Here is a 25,758-nt window from a genome sequence, read left to right as displayed (position 1 = left end):
AGGGTAGAAAGAATACCCTAAGGGGAAGTTCATAACATCATTTGGTTTAGTTTGAAATGATTTTTAACCTGACACGGTCCCTTGATGGTTTGAGAGTGTCATTTTTACCAAGCCCTCACTTCTGACAGGATGCAGTAGAGCAAGAATAGGACTGTCCAGTGCCGATTTAAGTCCAGGGGTTTACGTTTGGTTTCTCTTTCTCCTTTCCAAAAGCGGTTCCGATGGGCTCTTGAAACTTTGGACAATTAAAACAAATGAGTGTGTGAAAACGTTAGACGCTCACGAAGATAAAGTGTGGGGTCTCCACTGTAACAAACAGGATGACCTGGTCGTGACAGCATCCAGCGATTCCTGTGTCATCCTGTGGAAGGTATCGTACATTGTCCTCCTTCAATTTGCTTTAAGAAAAGAATTGAGGGAGTGTGGTCTAGTGGTCAGAATCCAGGACTGGGAGCCAGGCTGCCTGAGTTCTGCTTTCCTCATCCTCCCCATCTGTAAAATGGGAATAGGCAGATACTGATTTCAGCCGAGGCTCCAGATCAGCGCTGGCCACTTCTCTCTAAAAGCAGGGACAGGAAATGGCCCTGAGCAGCCTGCAAGCAACGAGAGGCATAATGGGAGCACCAGCGATGGCTTGGAAGGGGCCGAGTCCATGGTGCTGTAAATAATTTGGGGAGCAGCTAGATTCAGCATTTGACACCCCACATAAAGATCTTGCTAAAGAGGATAAAGAGGAAATCAAACTCTGTTTAAGCAAGACTGACAGCGGCTGTGTTGTGATCTGTTAAAGGATGTCACTGAAATCGAGCTGGAAGAGGAGCAAGCTAAGCAAGAGGAGCAGATTATGAAGTGAGTAACCCTGAGCAATACTAGGGATAGTATATTGTCTCTCTTATCATGTGCCACCCCCATGAAACTGCACTTAAAGCCTTCCCATTCCTTCTTCTTCATAAAGCAAAGCCGTTGTTTATCTGGTTGTCTGCCCCATAATCTCTCTTAGTCTCTCCATCTGCTGCTGTAGGTTATCTTGGCTTCCCATAAAGTCTTTATATAATAACGATTAACTTGGAAGTCAGTGAACTTCAGGGTTCTGTACTGCTGAGATAAGCCAAGTCAGACCATTGAAACTTACTCATCATTCATTTTCTCCTGTGTCAGCCAGCACAGAATACCTCAGGAAACCTTTTAACATAATGCCAGGATAATTATCGACACAATGATGGCACTGAGGTTTTCACTGGGAAGCCTACTTTTATTAACTTCTTGGCGTTAAATCTCTACGCATTGTTACCATCGAATTTGCTGCATTTTGTATAACATTTTGTTCTGTCAAGCAAATGAACATCTGACAACCTCTTCTTCCTGATTGCATTACAGAGATCAAGAGCTTTCCAACCTGCTCCATGAGAAAAAATACCTGAAAGCTTTAGGGCTGGCAATCTCTTTGGATCGGCCACACACGGTGCTGACAGTGATCAAGGGTAGGTATCCACTTGTCAGTCAAGGCTCTTTCTGGTGTCTTCCAAATCATCCCCTTCTGTCAGGTAAAGGAGACAGAAACCCAGAGTCCAGGAGCCTCCCACTTCTATTTTCCCCTTTTCTTGTCACCTCTATTTTCTGATTTGAAATCACCAATGCCCCACTGCATTGTGCCCAACAGCAAGTGTTTCCTCTGATCTCACAGCACAAGCACATCTCAGGAAAGGTCAGAGCATGACCGATGTTAAACACAGCACTGTACAGACCTCAATGGCTCCTGTAAGCATCATGCACAGTGACTGATTGTCCAGGAGCAGTGGGCCTTGAATTAGCAGACAGGGCAGCTTTCATCCCTAAAGCCAACAGCCTGAAACCAGAATCTTTATTGAGCTTAACTGTTACTTTGCAGTATTTGTCTGCATTTTAAACGAGCACCTCGCTCATGGCAGTTACTCTACCAGCAGCTCTTCACAGCGCTGAGGGTCAAGTTGCTGATTTGGTTTTCCTGGAGATCAAATTCAGGTTTAGAGTTTGGCAGAGAAACTAGGCCTAGCTTTCATGTTTTTTCATTGGTGATGAGGAATTGGGCTGATCCAGGGTACTGACATAGTACAGTATCCTAAACGTTCTCTGAGCGTACACAAAAAATGGTTAAAAGAACACAGGAGATCTGGGGCAGAGGCAGAGATAGCATTCAATTTTCTAGAGCAGCATTCAATTGCCTTAACCATGTGATCATGTAATTAAAGACTGTATCGTAATGCATCCACACGAGGGGCCAGAATTAAGGTTTCACGGGCAATACTGGTATTTCCTAACTTTGGAGTGTTTGAATTTGCAACCTTCATAATCTTATTTTGTGTGTAGGTAAGTTCCTAGGCGCACACCTGTTTTCACAACAGCACACCTTACGATATAGTGTTGCACACTCATTAAATATCCCAAATTGTTGGAGACTTCCTGCTTCCAAAACTTGGCTTCTTATTTTTAATCTTTTTATTTTCTAGAAATTAATCTTATCATTATTTCCTGTCTCTTCACTTTCCCCTTTAGTTATCCTTAAGGAAACCAACGGGAAAGAGAACTTAGAAAAGAACATCCTTAGACTGCGGAAGGATCAGAAAGGTTGGTTGAGCTATTGTTCATGTGACTAAAAGAGTATTTTAGATTAGAAGCCTGTTTTCTGTACTGAAACTAGGACTAGAATCTTCCTTATCTTCACTCTTCACCACTGACCTCCCACCCTCACCAAGCGCAGCTGCTATCAGTAAGGGTGCCAGTGGTGACGTAGGCCTGAGCCTGCTACAGGCTGGTCTGTGGCCACAGACCGCAGCCAAGCAATGATCCTTTGCACATTGGCAGCATTTTCCATCCAGGTGTGTCAAAGCATCACAACGCCCCTAGGAGGCAGCTATGTTCTGTTAGCCCTATTTTACAGATGGGGAAATGGCGGCACATAGGAGAATAAGTAACTTGCCCAAGTTGGGTCAGGAGCAGAGCTAGGAATTTAGAACCCGGAGACTTGCATCCCTGTCACCGTCTCTGTTCACAAGGCCACTTCCATATGTTACTGATTAGTTGTTCTCAGTCAACCTGTGTCACAGTCAATCCAGTGAGGGACTTGATATACAGTTACTGTTGGCCCCCAAGCTTGTCACTCGGTCATGCCAGGTCAGCCGGGTATGAAAAGAACAGATCCCTCCTGAACTGGCATCTCTTGTGGGGTGATGTTACCCTTGAGCTGGTGTGTGTGAACTGCACACTCCTGAATTACTGGCTTTTCTCTGTAGAGTCAGTGTTGAAGTTTTTGGTGACCTGGAACACAAACTCTCGAAACTGCCATGAGGCTCAGGCTGTCCTTGAAATCCTCCTAAAGCATGAAGCGCCGGAGTGTCTCCTGCAGTATGAGGGGATTAAAACTGCTGTGGAATCCCTTCTGCCTTACACCGGTGAGTGACAAAAGAGACCGCATCTCGGCTCCATTAAAACAGTGGCACGGTTGTCTCCGTGGCTCACCCATCCAGAGGTGCTCCCATGGCAACTCCCCCAGCACCAGCATCGCCAGCACGCGGCGCCTGATCGCAGCCGTGCCCTAGAGCCAGGTGTCTGAGCTGTGCCTTGGACACAGAGCTTGTAGACAACAGCACACTGCAGTATTGCCAGCTGTGTTGGGCCATCAGCCCTTCCATCTTCATTCCCGTGCTCTGCGGAATGCGTTATTGCTTCCTGGCGTCTCATTACCAGCGCTGAAACATAATTTTCAAAGTCTGTGAAGATGGTACACACTCAGCAGCCTCTCCTTCCCCCCTTAGCCTCAGTCAGGGCAGAGAAGAGAATTCTCCCTGATTTTCCTTGTACTTAACCCTTTCTGTTTAGCAATAATTTTTCTTTCCTCTTTGCAGAGCGCCATTTCCAGAGACTAGGCCGCTTAGTACAAGCCTCCATGTTCATCGATTTCATGTGGCAAAATATGAGACTAGCAGATGTGTGAAAGTGGGAAGAGGGCATGAGTCTGGGACCATTTATACGCTGCTTGCAGTATACTGAGGGGAATGACTGGCGAGCCAAGGGCATGCACACTGACTGAAGTGCTGGATGCTAACCATTAGTTGGCTCTCCCAGCCCACGTTGCAGTTTGAGTATTTTTATAATAAATATTTCAAGTTCGATTTTATAAATGAGTGAGTCCAGTCTCGACTTGCTGTCTCCTCCGTGCCATAGATAAGGAGGGGAGAGGCTGCCTGCCCGAGTCGGACTCCTGCTGTGTCTGTTTTAGAGCAAAGGTCCTCTTATTGTTAGCACTGCACTCTGTTGGGAGACCATCCCAACCCCCCGATTTCTGTCTCTGCACCAGCCTGTATCTCTGCTCCTTCTCCTCTGTATTGACCTCCAGTGAAATATCCCTCGCTTGTGGTGAGCTTGCTAAGACTTCAGCTCACTTCTGGCTGTGTAGGTTGGGTGTTGGTGCACACAGCCCTTTCTTTAGGGTAACCTGGGGCATGGAGGGGGTGGGCATTACCAGCTTTCCATTCTACCTGAGAAAAAGACAGACAAATGCAAGCAATGTTTCCTGGGATGGATTCAGTAGACGTGCGTTACTGATGCTGTTTGGAGGGTCATAGGAGCACACAGGAAAAGGGTAAAGTCCTAAATCTCATTGTTACTGAGCCGCTTGCTAATCTACATCTGTGCAATTGCAGCCCAGCACATCTGCACCGCTGTGCACTCTGGCACCCGAAACAAAATTTGCACATAAAACAATTTTGTTTTATCTTTGTTGCATGGACATTAACAGCAGAATACCAGGATAAAAAGGAGTGGGATCTTACTGAATGCAAACTTCACCTGGGTTTGCTATTTCCAGCACTTCAGCAATTGCTTCAGTACCAACAAATGTTTTGTCTTCATTCTGAGCTCGATAAACTTTGGTGCCAGTATTGATTACCATTTTAAATACAACGTTCTCTGCTAATACTGTGCACTCAGTACCTTCCGGCGGAGGATAGAGATGTGCTTTAGAGACTGTTAATTAAACCTTGTACCATCTGAAGTAGCGCAGTGTGACAGCTTGACAAGCTCCTAAACTGAGGGTCAGAGGTGAAGGTGACTCGCCCAAGGCTACGTAGAAAATCATCTGAATCCCATGCTCTCTAACCCACTCCATGTCATTGTGCTGATCAGTTTTACTGTGCAAAGAACTCTTTTGTGTGAATGTGTTTTCAAGCACGCATTTCAGGGTCTGAATAGGTTTGAAAATCCTCTCTACAGAAACCTGATTGTGGGGGAAGTCTGCTGATTACTGCCAAATTCCAGCAGAAAGTTATCAATGATTTTTCATTGTATATTAAGGCCAACTCAAGAGGCCTGAGTTCTCTCCCCAGCTCTGACACTTAGCCTCTGTGGGCCTCTGTTTCCTCAGTCTGTAAAACGGGGATAATGACATTCAGCCAGCCTGTTTCAAGTGTTTTGAGAACTTTGGGGTCAAAGTGCTGCGTGCAGTCTGGATATGCAGCACAAATGGGATAGATACGGCAGAAATCAAATGGGAACTGTTGCGCTAAAACTCTCCCTCTTCTGTGACTGTCCTGACTAAGGCCTTGTCTACACTACGAAATTAGGTCGAATTTATAGAAGTCGGTTTTGTAGAAAGCGTTTTTATATAGTCAATTGTGTGTGTCCCCACACAAATGCTCTAAGTGCATGTAGTCGGCGGAGTATGTCCGCAGTACCGAGGCAACCATCAACTTCCCGAGCATTGCACTGTCTGTAGCTATCCCGCAGTCTCTGGCACCCATTTGAATTCTGGGTAGAAATCCCAGTGCCTGATGGGGCTAAAACATTGTCGCGGGTGGTTCTGGGTACATATAGTCAGGCCCCCCTTCCCTCCCTCCCTCCGTGAAAGCAAGGGCCTTTTTTCTTGAGTTATCTGTGCAGACGCCATACCACGGCAAGCACGGAGCCTGCTCAGCGAACCGTCACCGTACGTCTCCTGGGTGCTGGCAGACGCGGTACTGCATTGCTACACAGCAACAGTTTATTGCCTTTTGGCAGCAGACAGTGCAGTGTGACTGGTAGCCGTCATCGACGTAGTCCAGGGTGCTCTTTTAACCGACCTCGATGAGGTCGGGGCGCCTGAGCAAACCTGGGAGTGACTCAGCCAGGTCATTTCCCTTTTAAGTTTAGTCTCATGGCGATTCAGTCCTACCAGCAGTGGAGCCAGCAGAAGACAATGGCCAGAAGTCATACTGCACCGTCTTCTGCCGAGCACCCAGGTGATGACTATGGCTAGCGGTCGTACTGCACAGTCTGCTGCCCGCAAGATGTATAAAGATAGATGAAGTGGATCAAAACAAGAAATAGACCAGATTTGTTTTTTATTCATTTTCTTCCTCCCTCCCTCCATGAAATCAACGGCCTGGTAAACCCAGTTTTGAGTTCTATCCTTGAGGTTTTGAGTTCTATCCTTGAGAGGGCCATTCTGTTTCTCGCAAAGCCGCCCCCTTTGTTGATTTTAATTCCCTGTAAGCCAACCCTGTAAGCCATGTTGTCAGTTGCCCCTCCCTCTGCCAGAGCAATGGCAAACAATTATTTCGTGCCCTTTTCCTTGGATTGCTCAAGCAGGAGCAGATGCCATAGCACAGCAAGCATGGAGCCCGTTCAGCTCACCACAGCAGTTATGACCATTGTAAACACCTCGCGCATTATCGTGCAGGGTATGCAGAACCAGCACCTGAAAAACCAGGCGACGAGGCAATGGCAGCGTGGTGATGAGGACATGAACACACTTTTCTTTAAAACCGCGTTCCCCCACGATTTGGAGATCATGGTGTTAATGGGGCAGGCTCATGCCATGGAACACCGATTCTGCGCCCGGGAAACAAGCACAGAGTGGTGGGACCGCATAGTGTTGCGGGTCTGGGATGATTCCCAGTGGTTCCGAAACTTTCACATGCATAAGGGCACTTTCATGGAACTTTGAGACTTGCTTTCCCCTGCCCTGAAGTGCAAGAATATCAAGATATACCAGCCCTCACAGTTCACAAGCGAGTGGCAATAGCCCTGTGGAAGTTTGCAATGCCAGACAGCTACCAGTCAGTCGGGAATCAATTTGGAGTGGGCAAATCTACTGTGGGGGGCTGCTGTGATGCAAGTAGCCAATGCAATCACTGAGATGCTGCTATCAAAGGTAGTGACTCTGGAAAATGTGCAGGTCATACCAGATGGCTTTGCTGCAATGGGATTCTCTAACTGTGGTGGGGCTATAGACGGAACGCATATCCCTATCTTGGGACCGGACCACCAAGGCAGCCAGTACATAAACCGCAAGGGGTACTTTTCAGTGGTGCTGCAAGCACTGGTGGATCACAAGGGACGTTTCACCAGCATCAATGTGGGATGGCCAGGAAAGGTTCATGACACTCGCATCTTCAGGAACTCTGGTCTGTTTAAACGGCTGGAGGAAGGGATTTACTTCCCAGACCAGAAAATAACTGTTGGGGATGTTGAAATGCCAATAGTTATCCTTGGGGACCCAGCCTACCCCTTTATGCCCTGGCTCATGAAGCCATACACAGGCACCCTGGACAGCAGTCAGGAGCTGTTCAACTATAGGCTGAGGAAGTGAAGAATGGTGGTAGAGTGTGCATTTGGACATTTAAAGGGTCGCTGGCGCAGTTTACTGACTCGTTCAGACCTCAGCAAAACCAATATTCCCATTGTTATTGCTGCTTGTTGTGTGCTCCACAATCTCTGTGAGAGTAAGATGGAGATGTTTATGGCAGGGTGGGAGGTTGATGCAAATCGCCTGACCGCTGAATACGCGCAGCCAGACACCAGGGCGGTTAGAAGAGCACAGCAGGAAGCGGTGCACATCAGAGAAGCTTTGAAAACCAGTTTCATGACTGGCCAGGGTACTGTGTGACACTTATGTTTGTTTCTCCTTGATGAAAACCTGCCCCCTTGGTTGACTAATTCCCTGTAAGCCACCCGCCCTCCCGCCTTCGAGCACAGCTTTCTTGCAAAGGAAATAAAGTTAATATCATTTTAAAAACATGTATTCTTTATTAATTGATTATAAAAATAGAGAGATAACTCACAAGGTAGCCCAGGTGGGGTGTGGTTGGAGGGAAGGAAAAGGCCATTTCAAAACTTGTTAAATGCCAGCCTTCTGTTGCTTGGGCTGTCCACTGGGTTGGAGTGGTTGGGTGCCTGGAGCCTCCCGCGCCCCACGTTCTTGGGCATCTGGGTGAGGAGGCTATGGAACTTGGGGAGGGGGGAGGGCGGTTAAGCAGGGGCTGCAGCGGCAGTCTGTGATCCTGCTGCCGTTCATGAACCTCCACCAGATGCCAGAGCATATCTGTTTGATCCCGCAGTATCCCCAGCGTTTCCTCATGCCTCCTCTGATCTTCTTCCTCACGTTCATTGGCCACTTTCATGTACTCTGCTATTGTGTCCCTCCACACAGCTTTGTCAGTGCTGGACGACTGCATGAGCTCAGAGTACATGTCATTGCGCGTGCGTTTTTTTCTCCACCTTATCTGAGATAAGCCTCCCTCCTCCATCCCAGAGGCTGAAACATTTGCAGCTGCTGGAGGGAAAAAAGGGAGTGAAGTATTTAAAAAGATACATTTTACAGAACAATGGCTATACTCTTTCACGGTGAACACCACTATTCACATTACATAGCACATGTCATGTTGGTACAAGGTCGCATTTTGCATCTTATATTGAGTGCCTGCGGCTTTGGTGTTAGAGTGTTATACCAATAAAATAAAAAACCAGCAGGATCTTATTAAAGGGGAAAAGGCAAAATGCCACATTTACTGTGAATACAGAAAGAATCCTAGTAAGCAGTTAGTTATAGCTATAACATTCCATTCAATTTCATATTTATTCACACATTCATTCATACACATATACACACGGGTTCTGCAAGGTTGTTATCATAGTTACCAGCCTTAGAGTTGCTCATGCCAAGCCACTGGCCAGGTGGCCTGGACATGAGGAGCGAGCAGGGCCTTGTCAGATGCACATCTGATGCTCCTGGAAGTTGGTTTGCAGAATCAGACCCCAAAGTTCTCACTTTCTAGAGTCCATTTTTATGGAATTTCTTCCTAGGCCAGTCTATGGGAATTGCTTCATCATGCTGTTGCTGAATCAATCAGCAGATGGCACATTCCTGACAGCTCCGTGCTGCCAGATGTTATCTTGTTCTTTGGTTCTCCCATTCTTGAGGCTGTTGGGTGGATTCCAGTCTGCCCTCCGGGGTCCTCTGGTTATTTCCACTTGTCGCCCTTCTTCAGCCGATGGACACTGGATTCTTAGGCTGACACCTCCCTGATCATTCAGTTATTATCCACTCCAAGCATCCATCCACATACATCCTCTATCTCTATTTTAATCACAATTGTTAACAAAGCGAGATGAATACAACAAAAGGGCGGGGAGTCTCTGGGTGCTGTTTCTATTGTTACAGAGTATTGCTTTGAGTCTCTCTCTCTGTGTGAGTAGTTGTTGTTACAAAGAATTGCTTTGAGAACAGACTCTGTCTTAGAATGTACTAACAGAATTAGCAGCTTGCAAGTTTCACACATAGAGGGAGAGACACAGTACCAAAAACCAAGAGACCTCTTAATTAGTAATACCCTGGAATTTAAACTATGGGGAATCAAACTCATTTGTGATTTTAATACAGAACTCCTTTAATATGATCCAACAAGAGATCACACATGCGGGGCCGGGCAACAGAACTTGGCTTGCAGGTGGCCATGGTAAGCCATAGTCTTTCGGCTTCTGCAACCTTCATAACAGCAGCGACCTCCTCTCCCATACCAAGCAAAGCCCGTTGAGTTGGCCATTTACTGCTGCAGTTTTCCTGTTAACATGCAGCAGCAGAAACCCAACTAACCCCCTCCCCCCATCCAATTCTCTGGGATGATCGCTTTTCCCTTCCCCCCACGGCCTGGCTGGTATCAGGGAAGATCCCTGTTAGCCAAACGCAAACAGCTCAGCGCCAATGGCCCACCCTCCCACTGTTTTGTGTGTATATAAAAAGATCTTCTACACTTTCCACAGTATGCATCCGATGAAGTGAGCTGTAGCTCATGAAAGCTTATGCTCAAATAAACTGGTTAGTCTCTAAGGTGCCACAAGTACTCCTTTTCTTTTTGCAAATACAGACTAACACGGCTGTTACTCTGAAACCTCCCACTGTGTGGCTAACTGCAGGGAGGATTTATTTTCAGCCACAGGCAAACAGCCCCGTAGGAACGGCCACCTCTGAATGTCCCCTTAATCAAATTCCCCTATTTCAACCAGGTTACCATGAATGATATCACTCTCCTGAAGATAACACAGAGAGATCAAGAACGGATGTTGCTTGAATGCCAGCAAACACCGGGACCATACGCTGCCAGGCTTTGTCATGCAATGATACCAGATTACTTGCTACTAGGATGGCATGGTAAAGTGTCCTACCATGGAGGACGGAATAAGGCTGCTCTCCCCAGAAACTTTCTGCAAAGGCTTTTAGAATACCTCCAGGAGAGCTTCATGGAGATGTCCCTGGAGGATTTCCGCTCCATGCCCAGACACGTTAGCAGACTTTTCCAGTAGCAGTCCTGGCCATGAATGCATCCCAAGTCCTCAGGGCTTCTTAATCATTAAAAAACGCTTGTTTTTATAACATGTATTATATTTTAAAAGGTACACTCACCAGAGGTCCCTTCTCCGGCTTCGTTGGGTTGGGAGGGTATTTCAGTCAAGGTGATAAAAAGATCCTGGCTGTCGGGGAAAACGGTGTGCTGTGTGCTCTCCCCAAGCTCGTCCTCCTCATCTTCCCCATCTGCAAAATCCTCAGCCATTGCATGCAGCTCAGCGTAGAAGCAGCATGTCTGGGGCTCTGTCCCGGAGCGTCCGTTTGATTCTTTGGTTTTCTGGTACGCTTGTCTGAGCTCCTTAAGTTTCACGCGGCACTGTGTTGCGTCCCTGACGTAGCCTCTGTCCCTTATGGCCTCTGAGATTTTTTGAAATGTTTTGGCATTTCGTCTTTTGGAACGTAGTTCTGATAGCACGGATTCCTTTCCCCGCACAGCGATCAGATCCCGTTCGGTCCCTGCTGGAGCTCTTTTTCAATTCTGGGACTGTATGGTCACCTGCGCTGATGAGCTCGCCTGGCCAAACAGGAAATGAGATTCAAAAGTTCCCGGGGCTTTTCCTGTACACCTGGCCAGTGCATCCGAGTTCAGAGTGCTGTCCAGAGCGGTCACAATGGTGCACTGTGGGGTAGCTCCCGGAGGCCAATACCTTCGAATTGCGTCCACACTAACCCTAATTCAAAACGGCGATGTCAATTTCAGCGCTAATCCCCTCCTTGGGGAAGAGTACAGAAATTGGTTTTAAGAGCCCTTTTTTTCGAAAAAATGGCTTCATTGTGTGGACGGGTGCAGGGTTAATTCGGATTTAATGCTGCTAAAGCCGACATAAGCTCGTAGTGTAGACCAGGCCTAATTGTCCTGTCCAGAAATGGAATTGGGAACCAGGTTTAGCTAGTATTCCACCATCACCAGCTACCCCAGTGCAGCAACCAGCAGAAAGGAGCATGTAACAACCAGAAGAACTGCAAGCCCATTTTTCCCTTGATCAAATGCATTTCCATAAGAGCAGATCCCACAAACAGAGTTGTTGGCAGCTCACAACCACAAAACCTTTCTGTGGAAACTCTAATCTTAAACTCCAAATGACAACAGATGGAAAACGTGCCTTTGGTGGCCCTGATTAATCCACTGGGGACTGGAGCCTCGTTAACTTGAAAGGGTCTGTTTGTGTCTGGTTTCAGAGGCTGCAATGCATCTGTAACTCTGGGAGATCACTGGATGCCTGATGGAACAGCTGCTTGGCTTAGGCTGTACCTTCTGCCCAGATCCTGGGGCTGGTTGCATGATCACAAAACTGAAAGAAAAGAGTCTCTGGGGTGGTAACTCCCTGAATAGGTATAATCTGTGCCGTTTACCGGGTAAAAGCATGCATGTGCCTAAAGCAGTTTGCTGAATCAGGGTCTTAAAACTTTGTTACTGGAGAAAGCCCAGTGCCATGTATCAAAATAAGATGTTAGGGCTAATTACTGCAGTTATCCTTCAGGCTACTTCTCCAATCGTTTACTCACCTTGTTGTGCCAGCATGTCGGCTATACTGCTTTTAGCTGCTCTGATAGCTGGTGACAACGGGCGTATGTAAAGAGGGAGGGATAGTATTACACCTGAATGATCTTGCTCTGGTCAGTTTCTTACAGCCCTGCAATGTTGTTCTACCCTAGTTTGTTTGCATTTAATAAGCCCAGGGCTGTTTGAAAATGCAAATGACATTTTGAAAAGAGATCTACAGATCAAAAATCATTGGTAAAACGACGAGCTGTTGGAGGAAAGCTCCCTGCCTCTACAGGAGTATTTTTACCAGAACCTTGGTCTTCAGAACTGTGCTGACTGAACCAATGCTGCTGCTCAGTGCTTATTGTATAGCTTTCTACATCTTCAAACTGTTTGCAAGATAATTAATTCGGAGGAAAGGCATGCCTGATGGGTCCTGGTTTCTGCAGAACACAGGCTCCAGATCCTGAAACTCTGCCATGAAACCAGTTTCACCCTTGGAGACTTTACTCTCCACTTCTAACAGTTCCCAGCAGCAAATCAGCGGCAGAGTCTCCCTCAGGTACTTAGAATCTGCTGTATCTCTAATACATCGATCTGCGGCTCTGGCAACGATCATAATACTAACTCGGTGCTCACCTGCAGGAGAAAACAACTGGGCTGAATGGAGGCGAGTCCCCCATTTAACCAGTGTCTCAGCTACTGCAAAGCGCTCGTCACTAGCACTTAAAATCTAAGCACCGTGTCATCTATAATGTAACCTGCAGCAAGAGGCCCTTTAGTCTGAGTTACTGCGCTTTAACCCCCATCTCTCCTTGTAAGTGCCCTCTGCTGGCCGCTGCCTGCCTCTGTTGCCCAGCTACAACTTCACGGCATGCGTTAGGCCAGAGGTGGGCAAAGTATGGCCCGCGGGCCCGTCCTGCCCGGCCCTTGAGCTCCCGGCCGGGGAGACTAGTCCCCGGCCCCTCCCTCGCTATCCCCCCCTCCCCCGCAGCTTCAGCACGCCGCGGCGCCAGCACGGGAGGGAGCTGCACTGTGGGGGCAGGGGAGAGCAGGGAGGGAGGCTCACCTGCAGCCACAGGGGAGCAGGCAGGCGGCGCGGGTGGCAGGAGTGCGGCGAATGCGGGCGGAGGACTCGGGAGGAGCAGGGGCAGCCGTGCAGCCGGCCGGAGAGAAGTGGTGCTTTGAAGGGGAAACCGCCGCGTCTCTTCGGCCGCCCCTGCTCCCCCTGAGCCCTCCGTCCACGTTCACAGGGCCGCATTCTGAAAGGGGCTTTAGCGGTGGGGTTGGACAGGGGGTAGGGTCCTGGGGGGCCTGTCAGGGGGCGGGGGGTGGATAGGGATCAGGGCAGTCAGGGAGCAGGCGGCGTTGGATGGGGGTGAGGTCCCAGGGGGGCGGTTAGGGGCAGGGGGTCGGATGGATTGGGGGTTCTGAGGGGGGCAGTCAGGGGGTGGGAATTGGGAGGGGGCAGATAAGGTTAGGGTTTGGGGAGGCACAGCCTTCCCAACCCGGCCCTCCATACAGTTTCGGAATCCAATGTGGCCCTCAGGCCAAAAAGTCCCCCTCCACCCTGTGTTACGGCCTGCCAGCCAGGGTCCTTTGCCTGTTTTAACGTAACAATGGCACATCCCAGTTTGTGCCCCTTCCATTCTTAGGACGTCTCTGCAGATTTTGAGCTGAAATGGATCGCTGAGCAGAGACTCTCCGCACAGGGACTGGCTTAAACGCTGTTGGAATTCTGCAGGCAGCCGTGAGCCCTCTTCTCTCTCCGGATTACTGAAGCCTTTGGCTGTCGCTTATTGCTCTTTATTCAGAGGTTGGAGTAGCCGCTTGTCACGTAACATATTCTGAAAAGCTCAATATATTGGGTTGGCAACTCGCTAGTTTTCAGTTTGTGAAATGGGGAGAACAACTGCAAAATAGATGTCTTGTAAACCCCTTCCAACCCTCCCCTTCGACCCCATTATCCAACACCCCTTGCCCCCGCCCCAGCCTCTTAAGCATATATTCTCAGTGCCATGCACCTACGATGGTGCATTAAAAGGGCCGGTCAGCCTCTCTTTCCTACATATACATTTGACTTGACCAGGCTGCCAACATCATGTTCCCACGCACTGCCAGACAAAGGGAAAATACATATTTGGAAGATATAAATATATTTACGACTCAGAGGAAAAGCTTGGCTTCATCTGTGTCCTCATGCTGCACTGAGCCAGCAGCCTGCACCCCGGCAGTGTACCTTGGGCAGCTCATCTCTCCGTGACACTGATGCATCTGGCTTGAGCTGTACAGAGCCCGCACAGGGATAGTTACTCAGCGCGCCCTGGGATGGGCCGACTTGCGGAGCCGGTCAGTGTTAAGGAGAGCTCTGGACCAGCTTGCCGCTCCAACCGCACAGTCACGGAATTTACAGGCTTGGGACATTCCCGCTCCTCGGACTTTTGCAATGGACAGCACCACCCATAAGATAGGTCACTCCTATTGGTATGAGGCTGCTTGTTGGGATTAGAAGATAAAGGTTTGGGGGCAGGCCTTGGAGTGTAGTAGGGCTGTTCTGAGGAGTGTTTCCTGCCCTCACCCAGCATGGGTGCCACGGGCTTATTTCATTCTTTGTATTCGAGTAGCAAGATGAGAATTTCAGCAGTGTGGACAGAGAGGGGGACTGGCTCATGGAACCATTAGGGAAGCAGCAGCAGTGAGATTTGGGGACAGCCTAGATGTGTGGGGCTAGAGGGAGGCAGAGTCAAGGATGACACCTAGGTTTGGGGGCCTGGGAGGATGGGTGGAAATGCCAGCAGCGATGGGGAAAAGAAGGAGTGAGGGATTGAGACCAATTCCGTTTTGGCCATGCAGAGTTGCAGTTGATGGCATGAGATGCAACAGGAGAGGTCAGAGAGACAGGCTGACCTGTGGGATTGGACAAGTGACAGCTCAGGCATGGAGAGGCAGAGCTGAAAATCACCATGCAGAGAGAGCAGCTGCAGCCATGCGTAAGCAGATGCGATCCCTAGAGAGTAGAGAGGGAGGAAGTTGCTTCTTAATGGCTTTTAATTTCTCTGCACACAGACATTGGCACCGTGTCCGCATCTTTCTCCCTGTGAGATGGAAACAGGAATTCCTCAAGTGGCTGACAGGTTTCAGAGTAGCAGCCGTGTTAGCCTGTATCAGCAAAAACAACGCGGAGTCCTTGTGGCACCTTAGAGACTAACAAATTTATTTGGGCATAAGCTTTCGTGGGCTAAAACCCATTTCACGAAAGCTTATGCCCAAATACATTTGTTAGTCTCTAAAGGGCCACAAGACTCCTCGTTCTTTCAAGTGGTTGAGAAGCTTTAATGTGTCTTTGCAGGAGGAGCAGGTTAAAGCTACTAATTCCCATAATAAGCAATTTCAATTTTTAATCTTCAAAAGGAGAAGCTGCAACGCAAAACAGTATGCTCAAAGGGTGCACTTGTGCTGAGATGTCCTGAGTTTATAGGGACAGTCCTGATATTCAGGACCTTGTCTTATATAGATGCCTTGTACTCCCCCATCCCCTGTCCAGATTATTCACACTTGCTATCTGGTCACCCCAGCTGAGGTGCAGTAAGTGATTCAAGAGGGGCAGTGACTGGGGAGTGGATAGGAGGCTTAGAGGTTTAAAAAACAAACAGAAAGTGCCTCCCATGTTAGTCAGGAAGGAAGCAAAGCCTAAGAAAACAAACTGAGAACTGCCCCAGGGCAGCCATCAGACAATTACAATGCTGCAGCCTTGCAGGGATGCCAAATGAGTAGTCGCAAGACTCTTGAGGAAGGACTGTTAAAGAAATCACAGTCCATCCTGGGCAGACATTTGGCTGTTACCCAAGGTTGTGGCCATGTGTTGAAACCTTTCTTTGCACAGGCAAACTGAATTCAGGCACTTTGCAACCTTAATGTTCTTTTCATGTAGTTTTTGTCTGTAATTCTGTGTTCCTAGATGACTGATTCCCTGCACATCCCCAGGGAGCTCTGACAATCCACAGCAGCTGAGGATCTGGCCCAGGTTCCTAGGCTGTGCCCATCACCCTCCAAACTCATCACCTGCCAAATTTTAATTCCTAAAATGAACAGATCCTTGAAATGTAAAATAAACCAAGTACTGTGTCCGAGTTCTAAGAAACAGAGAGAGGTTCTATCATATGTTTAATCCAAACCAAGGCATAAATACATGTAATTTAGAACAATAAATACCTTGCAAGCTGAACAAAACAGCTTGGTTCATTGTGATCTCACAGGCATGTCTCAGAAAGTCAGAATAGCAGATTTATGGAAGGGTAATTAAATTACTGCTTGGGGGGTGGGATAGCTTAAAGTGCCTTTGAATTAAAAATAGGTTTTTCCATGAGCATCTTCACGAGTGAGTTTACAGGTGGGAATAGCTGTGTAAAGGGTGAATTTAAGCTAATATTAGAGAATCTTCATTGGCAGTCAAAACTTAGCTCATAAGGGGGAAAATTCACACTAAAGACCTAATCCAAATAATTACTGTCATCCACATAGATAAGTGAGATCATGGCACTTACGCGTCCAAGCCCATACAGACCCGCCTTGGAAGGATAAAGCCAGCCATCCAAGCTGCCTAACAGCTTGACTTTTCAGTTCTGGTGGCCAATCTGCAGATCCAGTGTGATTCACCGAAACGGTTTGACAAATAGCATTGAATTCATTCATGGTTCAACAACATTCCAAACTGCTCGCAGGTCAATTTGGGGACAGAGCAGAGGACTGGACAGTTTGAATAAATGATTCCTATGAATTATTCACTTGACTCTACCGAAATAAGCGAAAGAAAGTCTGGGTCAGAGAACTCCCTCTCCTCCCAACAAATGTGATCGTTTCATCCAGTAGTGTCTGATTGTTTACAAGGGTGGGGACTGAACCGCCTAACGCTGCAGTGGACCCTAAGAGAATACATGTGCTGAAGTGTGAGATGTGGTTACAATGTGTAAAGCAAACTGATCCCAGGCTGCACTGATTTAACACTGCACTTAATTACAAGTCTTTCAGAGGAAGGCTGGTCTGGTGGTTTGGGTGCTGGCCTCGCACTTACAAGATCAGGGTTCAATTTCCTACTCTGATTTTCTACGTAACCTTGAGCAAGTCACTTAGCCTCTGGGCCTCAGTTCCCTTCATGCCCCAGTAATGGGGTAAAGCAATCCTTGGGCAGATGGCTGGGATTAATTTAACTCTAAAGTTTAACCTCTTAACCAGTTAGTGGGCCAAAGCCTCAGCTGGTGTAAACAACTCTACTGAAGTCAGTGGAATGACCCCATTTATGCCAGTTGCGGATCTGGTGCAGTATCTGCAGCAGAGACAATTCTGCGGCATTCCAGCCTCCAGTTCTTCCTGTGTGAACAGCGAGTCCAGTGCATTAGCGCAAACCAGCCAGTCAAGCAACCATGCAAGAGCAGCTTCCAACCAGGAGTTAAAGGCTGAGTCCATCCTCTCCGTCAGCTGAGCCAGGATAATGTCAGGAATTTCAGCTACTGCAGTCTCCACCCTCCAGCTCAGGGCGATAACGGAGTCTCATCGGAGGCACACATGGTCTAGAGCATCAGTCGGTTTTGCACACGTCTCCCCTCCGGGGTGGAGGTGAGGGGAGGGTTGCAGGCTTGGCCTGGGTGCAGCCCTTTGCACGGCTCTCTTCGTCACAGTGCTGCATTTCTGGAGGATTTCCTGGACCGCGGGTCGCATGGGCACCTTGGGGACGCTGGCAGCAGAGTCTGGGCTGTGAAGGAAAGAATCTGAGTAGCTTGGAGACTCCTCCTCAAAGCCTGAATCATTCCTATCCTTGCTGGTGAGGTGAGGAGCTTTGCTGCCTTGACTGGTCGAGGTTTGACCTAGGCTCGCTTGCAGGAGGCCAGCCCCAGCCTGCTTGACTCCAGGCAGAGACCCTGATGAGTCTGCCTTCCAATCCCGGTTGAAGCCGTGTTCGCTCCCGCTCCCAGAACTAACAGACAGGCTGTCTAGCTCACACGTGAGGTTGGAGCTGGCTGTGCTCTCTGCCCCAGGCAGCGGGCCGCTCAGAGATCTCGATCTCATTCTGCTGGGAGGATCCCTGCCCTTTATGGGCCTCTCATGCGCTGAGCGAGTTGGGGGCTCGTCCCCTGCCTGTGTCTTGCGCTGGGGGAGGGAACTCCAGTTGGAGGGGCTGGCGGCCTGCAGCAGGTTAGGGGTGGAGACACAGAGGCCAGTGTTCACCATTGTTTGGAACTTGCTGTGCGGGTTCTTATAGGGCTGGAGGAACATGGAGGGGATGTAGCCAGTGTGCTCATTGTACCTGAGGGAAAGGCAGGGGAAAGCAATACTCAAGGATAAGGGCAACTTCACGTGTGATCCAACCATGCCAGGGAGATCAGAGTCCCTAAGGGCACTCCCATCCCAGGGAAATGCAGGCGGGGGGTGCTAGGTACCAGCCACCTACACCAGACCTGGGAGATAGGGGCAGAACTTGGGGTGGGGCTGGGCAAAGGGAAGACAAGGAGCGAGCTCAGAACTGGTGACACCAAAGCCAAGGGAGACAAGGTTGGGGTTGGTCCTGCTTTGAGCCGGGGATTGGACTAGGTGACCTCCTGAGGTCTCTTCCAACCTTCATCTTCTATGATTCGATGACAGATGAGACCCATGGGACGTGTAGAATGGTGTGCTCAAATAGAGCCTTTGGGGTTGAATCCATCCCAAGGGAGCGGGGCCCTGCAAGCTGCCCTGGCGGAATCCATGCCAGCTTTCAGTGGACAAGCACAGAGGGGTCACTGGGGTGCTGCCAGGGTAACTGTATCCATGCCCGCACAGATTCTGCGGCTAGGATAGCGGTGTACTGGGGTCGGTGGCTGCCATCCCAGCCCAAAGGCATGAATTCCATGCCAGTCTCCGATTGCTTCCCCACATACAGTCTGTTCACTCAGGGTTTTGTGGGGGAGAGATGGATTTCGCCCTGGAAGTTTCACTGAGGATTCCTCCCAAGCAGCACTGGACAGGCTCCCCAGCACAGGGCTAGCCGTCCCCAAGTGCAGTCCTTCAGTCCCTGGACCCCCGCCCCCTTCAAGGGAGTCCAGCCCATTCCTGTGTATTAGACAGAAAGGCAGGGGAAAGATCCCTGCCTGGGTGAGAGAGTTCTCTAAAAACAGTCTGGGTCACTGCCAAAGGCTGAGAGGTCCCTGCACACCCTCCCCAGGGCTGGGAATGAGTGAGCCGCTGCTAACGGGCTCTCTCATGGAGCGCCGACTCAGGAGGGGGATGGGGGAAGAGAACCTCCCTACCAGATCAGCCACCAGCCATTGTCAGATTTCTCCAGCACCTCCACGACTACCCCGACATTCAGAGAGAGCTCATCGGCCTTCTGAGATTCGTAGGCCCGCACGGCGTAATACAGAGTCCCTGGAAGGAAGAGGAAGGGGTCATTTCTGCTTTGCAGGTAAGAGAGCGCCCTGGATAGAGTGTAGGAACACCACTCCGGACTGCCTGCCATCTGGGCAGCAGAACTTACAAGCCTTAGGGGTCATTCACCCCAGGTGGAGGGACCAGCCCAACGTCTAGGCGCCACTTTAGACTGGCCCTCTGGACAAGGGTGAATTTACGCATTAGAAAATCAAGCCTCACAAAGCCCCTCTGCAGTGGGTAAGGATTACGGAGATGGAGGAACCAAGGCCTAGGGCTAAAAGAGACCATGTCAACTCCAAATCTAGTCAGTCTTCAGGAAGTTAAAGTGGGTTCCAAGTGCTGCCCCTGGCCCCAAGTCCCATTACCAGCTGGGTGTCCGGAAAAATGACCCACTGACCCACAGGGTAATTGTCGTCGTCAAAAGCACAAAGGAAACAAATTGGGGAAAATTGTCATCCGCAGGGCTGCTTGTAATGACAAGAGGTAAACGTGTTCAGATGAGTGTGAGCTTTAAATAGACATCCCTGTAAGGGACTTGCCTGGGGTCACACAACAAGTTAGTGGCAGGGCTGGGCACTGGAACCCAGGTCTCCCAGGTCCCAGTCCTGGGTGTTAACCACCAGCTCGTGTCTCCTCTCTGTGATGTATTTTTTTGCAGGACCTACTTTTAGGGGAGAAATGTCAGTGTAGTGACATGCAGCCGCAAGTGATGGAAAGCTCAGAGCCACAGCAAGGGATAAACAGACTCACCCTCCTCATCCAGTTCTCTGGCATTTGGACTCTCCTCCCCAGTTACTCTCTCCTCCAGATACGGAGCTGGGAACCAGGCTATTTGCTGATCCTTGTTCTCCACCAGCCACCACCCTGCAGCAAACAGCAGGAGGGAGCATGTCATGCAGGAGCACTTTTAATAACACAATACATTGCACTTGGACACTGCTGTCAAAGTGCTTCTCAGCCATTCATTATTGAAGCTTTGCAGCCCCTGTGTTAATTATTATAGAGGAGATGGCAACCACCCCATATTAAAGTTGCCTAACACTTGCCATTGTTTTTATAAATGGCGCAGCCCTGGGAGTCAGGATCTTGGAGCCCCCAACTCATGCTCTCTCCCAAGGTTAGGAATAGAATCTAGGAGTCCTGACACTTGCACTCCTTGTTCCACCAACCAGAAAATCCTACTTCACTTGTTCTTTTCTTCTTGATAAAATCTCTACAGTCCTAAACAAGGTAAGTTATACCATCCAGTATACACACCCCATATTACAAAACAAACACAAACACACATTTTTGTCAGGCCACAAGCCAGTCTAAAAATCTCTAGAATTCACATCCAAAACCAGAAAATAACCAACCATGCAAGACATACCGGTCATGTCCTTGATTAACACTTCGACAATTTCCTTCTTGTCAACTTTGAAGGGTCTGTTCTTTGTGTCTTTGGTTTCATAGGCTTCAATGCAGCTGTAGCTCTGGGAGACCACAGGCTGAGTAACAGAGGGGCTCTGCTGCTTGGGCTGGTCTTTCTTTCCATCTCCCATTTCTGAGGGCATAATTATAATGCTGGAAAGTAAAGTGTGACATTGGTTTGTTCTGAAGCCAGGAGAGAGACTGCATTTAGGATCAATTTCAGGAACATCCTTTGGGTGCAATTTACCCCTATGCAGAAAGCCAGGACAACAGGTAGGCATCATTTAAGTCCATAGGATCTCAATGCACTCAGCAAACATTCCCAAACATAGCTCTCCTCCCACGTGAGTTCTTATGGCCATTTCACAGGTGGGATACTGGGGCACAGAGAGTTTGAGAGAGGTGCTCAAACTCACTCAGTGAAACAGTCGTAGAGTTGGGAATAAACCTCGAAAGGGCCCTGGTTCCCATACTCCGTCCCTTACCACTGGCCCACGCTCCTAGCAGTATCTGCATTTCCACTTTGCAGGGGTTTGTAATGACCCTTCTGAATTGCAAGAGTCAGAGCATGGTGCACACAGGTTGTTAGTCTGCCTGTTTGCTTTCTGTCTGCAAAAGTGTAATTAACTTGCTCCATCCATTTTGCATTAAGCAAGATATCAAAACCCCGAAATTCACTTTGTTTCTGAGCATGCTTTGATCTAGAATGAAAACTGCCTCATTTTTAATATGTTCATAATTATTGTTTTGCTGTTTGCCAATTGAAAACCATGATTTCAAATGAGCTAGTTCTCTAGATTTGAAAAGCAGTTGCTAATACAGAATCTCAGGCAGGGAAGCAGATCATAGATTGCTGAGAGACATTATTACTAAGGAAAATATTGGCTGATTTTTATTTCTGCTCTGCTGCACAAATATACCGGTGGTCTGAGTGAAACCAGCAATATCTAGAAAATGCAAAGTTCTGCATCCTGAAAAAAGTAAGAGAATGGAAAAAGGGATCAAGGTGCAAGGAGAACAGGGGGAAGCATTATGGAAAACTTATCAGTGTTTTTATCATCCAATGTCACTTCAGTCCTCCTGCATTACTAATTAATTCAGAGTGGATCACAAAATGGAAAACGTTCTCCAGGAAAAAGAAAATTTTTTTCTCCACGTTTTGTATTGAAATTTCCCTTCCCCCTGTTTATGAAACAGAAATGTGAAAAGCCGGGGAAGTGTAATTCATCAGTACCTGTTTTCTGGAAAGGAAGGATCTAGGTCTTGGGTTTGCGCTTTGAAAAACTGGATCACATCTTCGCTCTGGGAGACCTTAGCATCCGCTTTCAGCAGCTCCTGGGAGTAAGTCTCCAGCAGTTTCAATCTCTCCATTGACCTGCTCAAATTCCTGCTCTTTCTCTGCATCAGTTTTGCATCTTTGAAGTGATAGAAGCAAAACACTGTTAGCAAGTGACTATAATGTGCTACTGCTTTGTACACAGTACCTTCTGCCAACACATCGCTAATTCCCATCCCAGTATGAGACTTCATATAGAGAACCAGGATCAATTACTGAAAATATTGTTGTGTCTCTCCTCACCATTTTCAATGGCTTTTGCCTTGGAGTTAGTGCTATTTTGTATCAAGCCTTACATTTGCCCTTGATCATGCATGAAGGTTGCACTGTATCATGTTGCAAAGGGCTTGGATCAATATTTAAACTGGAAAGTTAATTACCAAATGTGTTCCTTTTTTAAACCAACAAGAGGCCAGATTCTGCACTGGTGTAAATCAGCACCAGCTGCAGCTCTGACCCAGTGACTGACCTCTAGTCCCCTTTCCACATCAGGGTCTTCCCTCCAACCCCTCCAGTCATTTTTGTTGGTCTTCCCTTCCCTCTCTCCTGTTTATCAAATCCCCTTACCTTTAAACTTTGGAATGCTCCGGTCAGATTTCTTCAGTAAACCACCTTCTATGGGGAATTTTCTCTTCAGTACTTTCTGTGTGACCCCAGAGAGCAAGAAAGGAAAGAAAGAGAATGAGCAATGGCATTCCCACCTGCCAATAATGGCAGCAACAAAATAACACCAGTATGGAAATCATTTCCAGGGATTTGTTAACTTACATGAAATTTCTTAAACTCTTCAAAAGTCCTATAGATGAGAATGTTGTTTCGGTCTGACCAGGACACAGCCATCATGTACTTCTGAAAAAGGGAATAAAACAGGCTTTGATCACCCTAGCTGTGGTTTGAGATTCCCAGACTGGGGGTACACCAAGCTCTTGCTGGGGGTCCGCAGAGAGCTGTCCAGACACAAGAGTGCTGGCTTCCAGCTGTTAAGGCACATTTAAAATAAAATAATAATTTTAAAAAGCTAAATGCTTTCCTAGAGTTACTTTTCCCTGTAAGGAATCACTGAAGGAGCTAGAGGGAATGTACAGGATCACGGATGGAAAGGCAGGGAAGCCAAGAGGCAGCCATTCTATTAAGATGTGGCCCTGAAAAAGTTAGATTCTTCCTGTCCCAGCTGATAACTCTGTGATCCCACTATTGGCAAGCAGAAGAGCTTGACCCGCTAATTGTAAAAGAAAAAGCTCTAAAGTTTCCTAATTTGCAGTGGTCAATATATTTCCAGGAAAGAGACTCAGATCAAAGTACCTTCTGCTTTTTGCACTGCATCAAGCCAACAGCTTTCACATCAACAGGGTACCGGCAACAGTTCATCTCTCCTACAGGCAGATGCTGCCCTCACTGCACACTGGCTCAAGCTCTGCAGAGTCTGCTATGGCACCTGCCTTCTGCAGACGAAATATTTAGGAGCAGGAGGGAGGGGCCCTGGCTGCTCCAGCCAATCAGATTTAAGCTAAACAACCAATTTTTGTTTCCTGCTCCACCCAGAAATTTACGAGGTCCAGAAATTCCAAGATCTGCCAATTTCGACATGCCTCTCAACTGACAGCACTGTAGGCTGCTCCCTTGAGAAGCAAGTACGACTGGCTGCCAGTATTGGAGCGCGAAGTCACAAATGTTGGGGGGAAGCTTCCTTTATGTTGTCTGGCTCTTTGCTTTTGAGCAGAGCAACGGAAAGCGAGGCATCCCTGGGCGTTGGGTGGAGTTTGTGTGCCTGGGCGACAAATACAGGGATTCTTTGGGACAGACCAAACTAATTGTAGAATTTGAACATGCCGCCAATGAAAGTTGCTGGGGGCGGGGGAGAGGCAGCAGTGTAAAATGTGCTTGCTCACACTGTGTGGGCCACTGCCTTCCACTGCAATGGACGCATAATACCACATTCAGCTCACTAACGCAGCAGGTGCACTTAGCCGCAGAGGGCTATGGAGGGTTAATGCCACGTTCGGGTATAGTTTGCAGTGTTGTTGTAGCCATGTTGGTCCTAGGATGTGGGAGAGACAAAGTGGGTCAGGTAAGATCGGTTACTGGACCAACGTCGGTGGGTGAAAGCGACAAACTTTCGAGGCACTCTCTGTGTAGTTGAAAGCGTGTCTCTTTCACGCACAGAAGTTGGTCCAATAAAAGATATTCCCTCACCCACCTTGTCTTTCTTGTGGTGATAGCACAGGCAAGAGGCTGGGCAACCTTCCTAAACACAAACCCCCATGCCAGGGTGTCTCAGGCTTGACCTAGGGCTGATGGGGTAGCTGAGGCTCCATGCCTGGTCAGTTATGGGAGCTGCCAGAAGCCATGCCACCTTGTGCTGCAAGGCACGCCCCAGATTCCTTTAGCTAACCAGGGCTGAGCTAGGCTAGTATTTGGCTGGGGCGGCCTTCAAGATAAACCCAGGCCCTCCAGGAACTAGCACTGAAGATTCAGCAGGCAAGGTTCTTCCCTCAGTCACTGTTGAGCCAATGCCCTAGTCAGGCATTAGGAGGCACTGAGCTGCTAAAGGTGCTGTCTTTGGGCTAAGCTGGAATACTGAGGGCCTGACTAAAGAGTCCCTGAGGTGCTTTTTACCAGGAAAGAGATCTTCACCCCAGAGCCCTGGCCAAATTCCAGTGTGGTAGAGTCTGTTTCCCCTGCATTTTCAGTTGAATCAGTTGTTCACATCCTACCCTACACGGTGTAGATTTGCTATTAAATCTGCTCTGTTCCACCTTAGAGTGCGTTGCAACCTTTCCAGACCACAGATATCGTAATGGTTAAGTATTTCCCATGTATTACTCAGCCTCTAGCTGTGACTGCATTCTGCATGAGCTCCAGCCGGGCTCTAGTCCCTGGTAAACGAGACAGACAAACCTGGAACTCAAGTTGTGCCTCTTTCTTTGAGTCTGAAGTGTAGAGTTAATTTCTTGAATAGATTCCTCCGGAAGAACTGTGCTTCCATAGATCATGATAATAATAAACCCTGATAAACCTGGGGGTGCTCTTTGGTGATTATTAATGCTGTAACTTGCCCTATTTCTAGCATGATGTGTCTGTAGCAGAAATGGAGGTGGATGTGTCACCTGCAGGGTCTATCTGGCTAGCACAGCCTACCAACTAGGGCAAGAGAGAGGAGGCTTTTCTAACAGCTTATACTTAAGGGTCATTAAGAGACAATGTCACAGCAAGTAGCCTTAATGGCTCCTTGGGGAGCACCCAAACCTGTTTGCACCAGAGGAACCAGCCGGAGTCCCACAGGGTATGTCTACGCTGCACACTAAGTGCAGGCTCAGTGCAGACTCAGGTTCGAGCCCAAGCTCCCATTCCCTCCACACAGAAATGAGTCTGACTCAGACCAATAACCCCTCTTGACTTGGGCCCATGGACCCTTGGAGGCGGGTGAGTCAGAGCCCGATCCTCCTGTGATGCGCATCAGAGCCCAGGCATGCTACAGCGTAGATACAG

General features: G+C 48.4%; 2 protein-coding genes across 4 annotated transcripts in view; one reads left to right on the top strand and one right to left on the bottom strand.

Moving 5' to 3' along the window:
- TBL3 (transducin beta like 3) overlaps positions 1-4,157 on the top strand; it is a 28,333-nt gene extending 24,176 nt beyond the window's left edge. For both annotated transcript variants that reach the window (XM_043523197.1, XM_037911161.2), the window contains 6 exons: positions 214-370; positions 791-849; positions 1,378-1,481; positions 2,533-2,604; positions 3,270-3,428; positions 3,882-4,157. In XM_043523197.1, the coding sequence (XP_043379132.1) occupies positions 214-370; positions 791-849; positions 1,378-1,481; positions 2,533-2,604; positions 3,270-3,428; positions 3,882-3,970 (640 nt within the window). In that variant the 3' untranslated portion in view covers positions 3,971-4,157. The remainder of the gene's footprint in view (positions 1-213; positions 371-790; positions 850-1,377; positions 1,482-2,532; positions 2,605-3,269; positions 3,429-3,881) is intronic.
- Positions 4,158-15,752: 11,595 nt separating this feature from the next.
- Positions 15,753-25,758, bottom strand: part of NOXO1 (NADPH oxidase organizer 1) — a 53,389-nt gene continuing 43,383 nt past the window's right edge. Inside the window, exons 2-8 of one of the 2 annotated variants that reach the window (XM_043523195.1) lie at positions 23,038-23,118; positions 22,837-22,912; positions 22,168-22,348; positions 20,893-21,086; positions 20,274-20,387; positions 19,403-19,520; positions 15,753-18,423 (exon numbers count right to left, since the gene is read on the bottom strand). In XM_043523195.1, the coding sequence (XP_043379130.1) occupies positions 17,670-18,423; positions 19,403-19,520; positions 20,274-20,387; positions 20,893-21,086; positions 22,168-22,348; positions 22,837-22,912; positions 23,038-23,112 (1,512 nt within the window). In that variant the 5' untranslated portion in view covers positions 23,113-23,118 and the 3' untranslated portion in view covers positions 15,753-17,669. The remainder of the gene's footprint in view (positions 18,424-19,402; positions 19,521-20,273; positions 20,388-20,892; positions 21,087-22,167; positions 22,349-22,836; positions 22,913-23,037; positions 23,119-25,758) is intronic. The other variant, XM_007058589.4, reaches the window with a different exon arrangement.

This window comes from Chelonia mydas, chromosome 10, assembly GCF_015237465.2.
Source record: "Chelonia mydas isolate rCheMyd1 chromosome 10, rCheMyd1.pri.v2, whole genome shotgun sequence".
NCBI lineage: Eukaryota > Metazoa > Chordata > Testudines > Cheloniidae > Chelonia > Chelonia mydas.
This window is presented reverse-complemented; position numbering and strand designations above follow the sequence as displayed.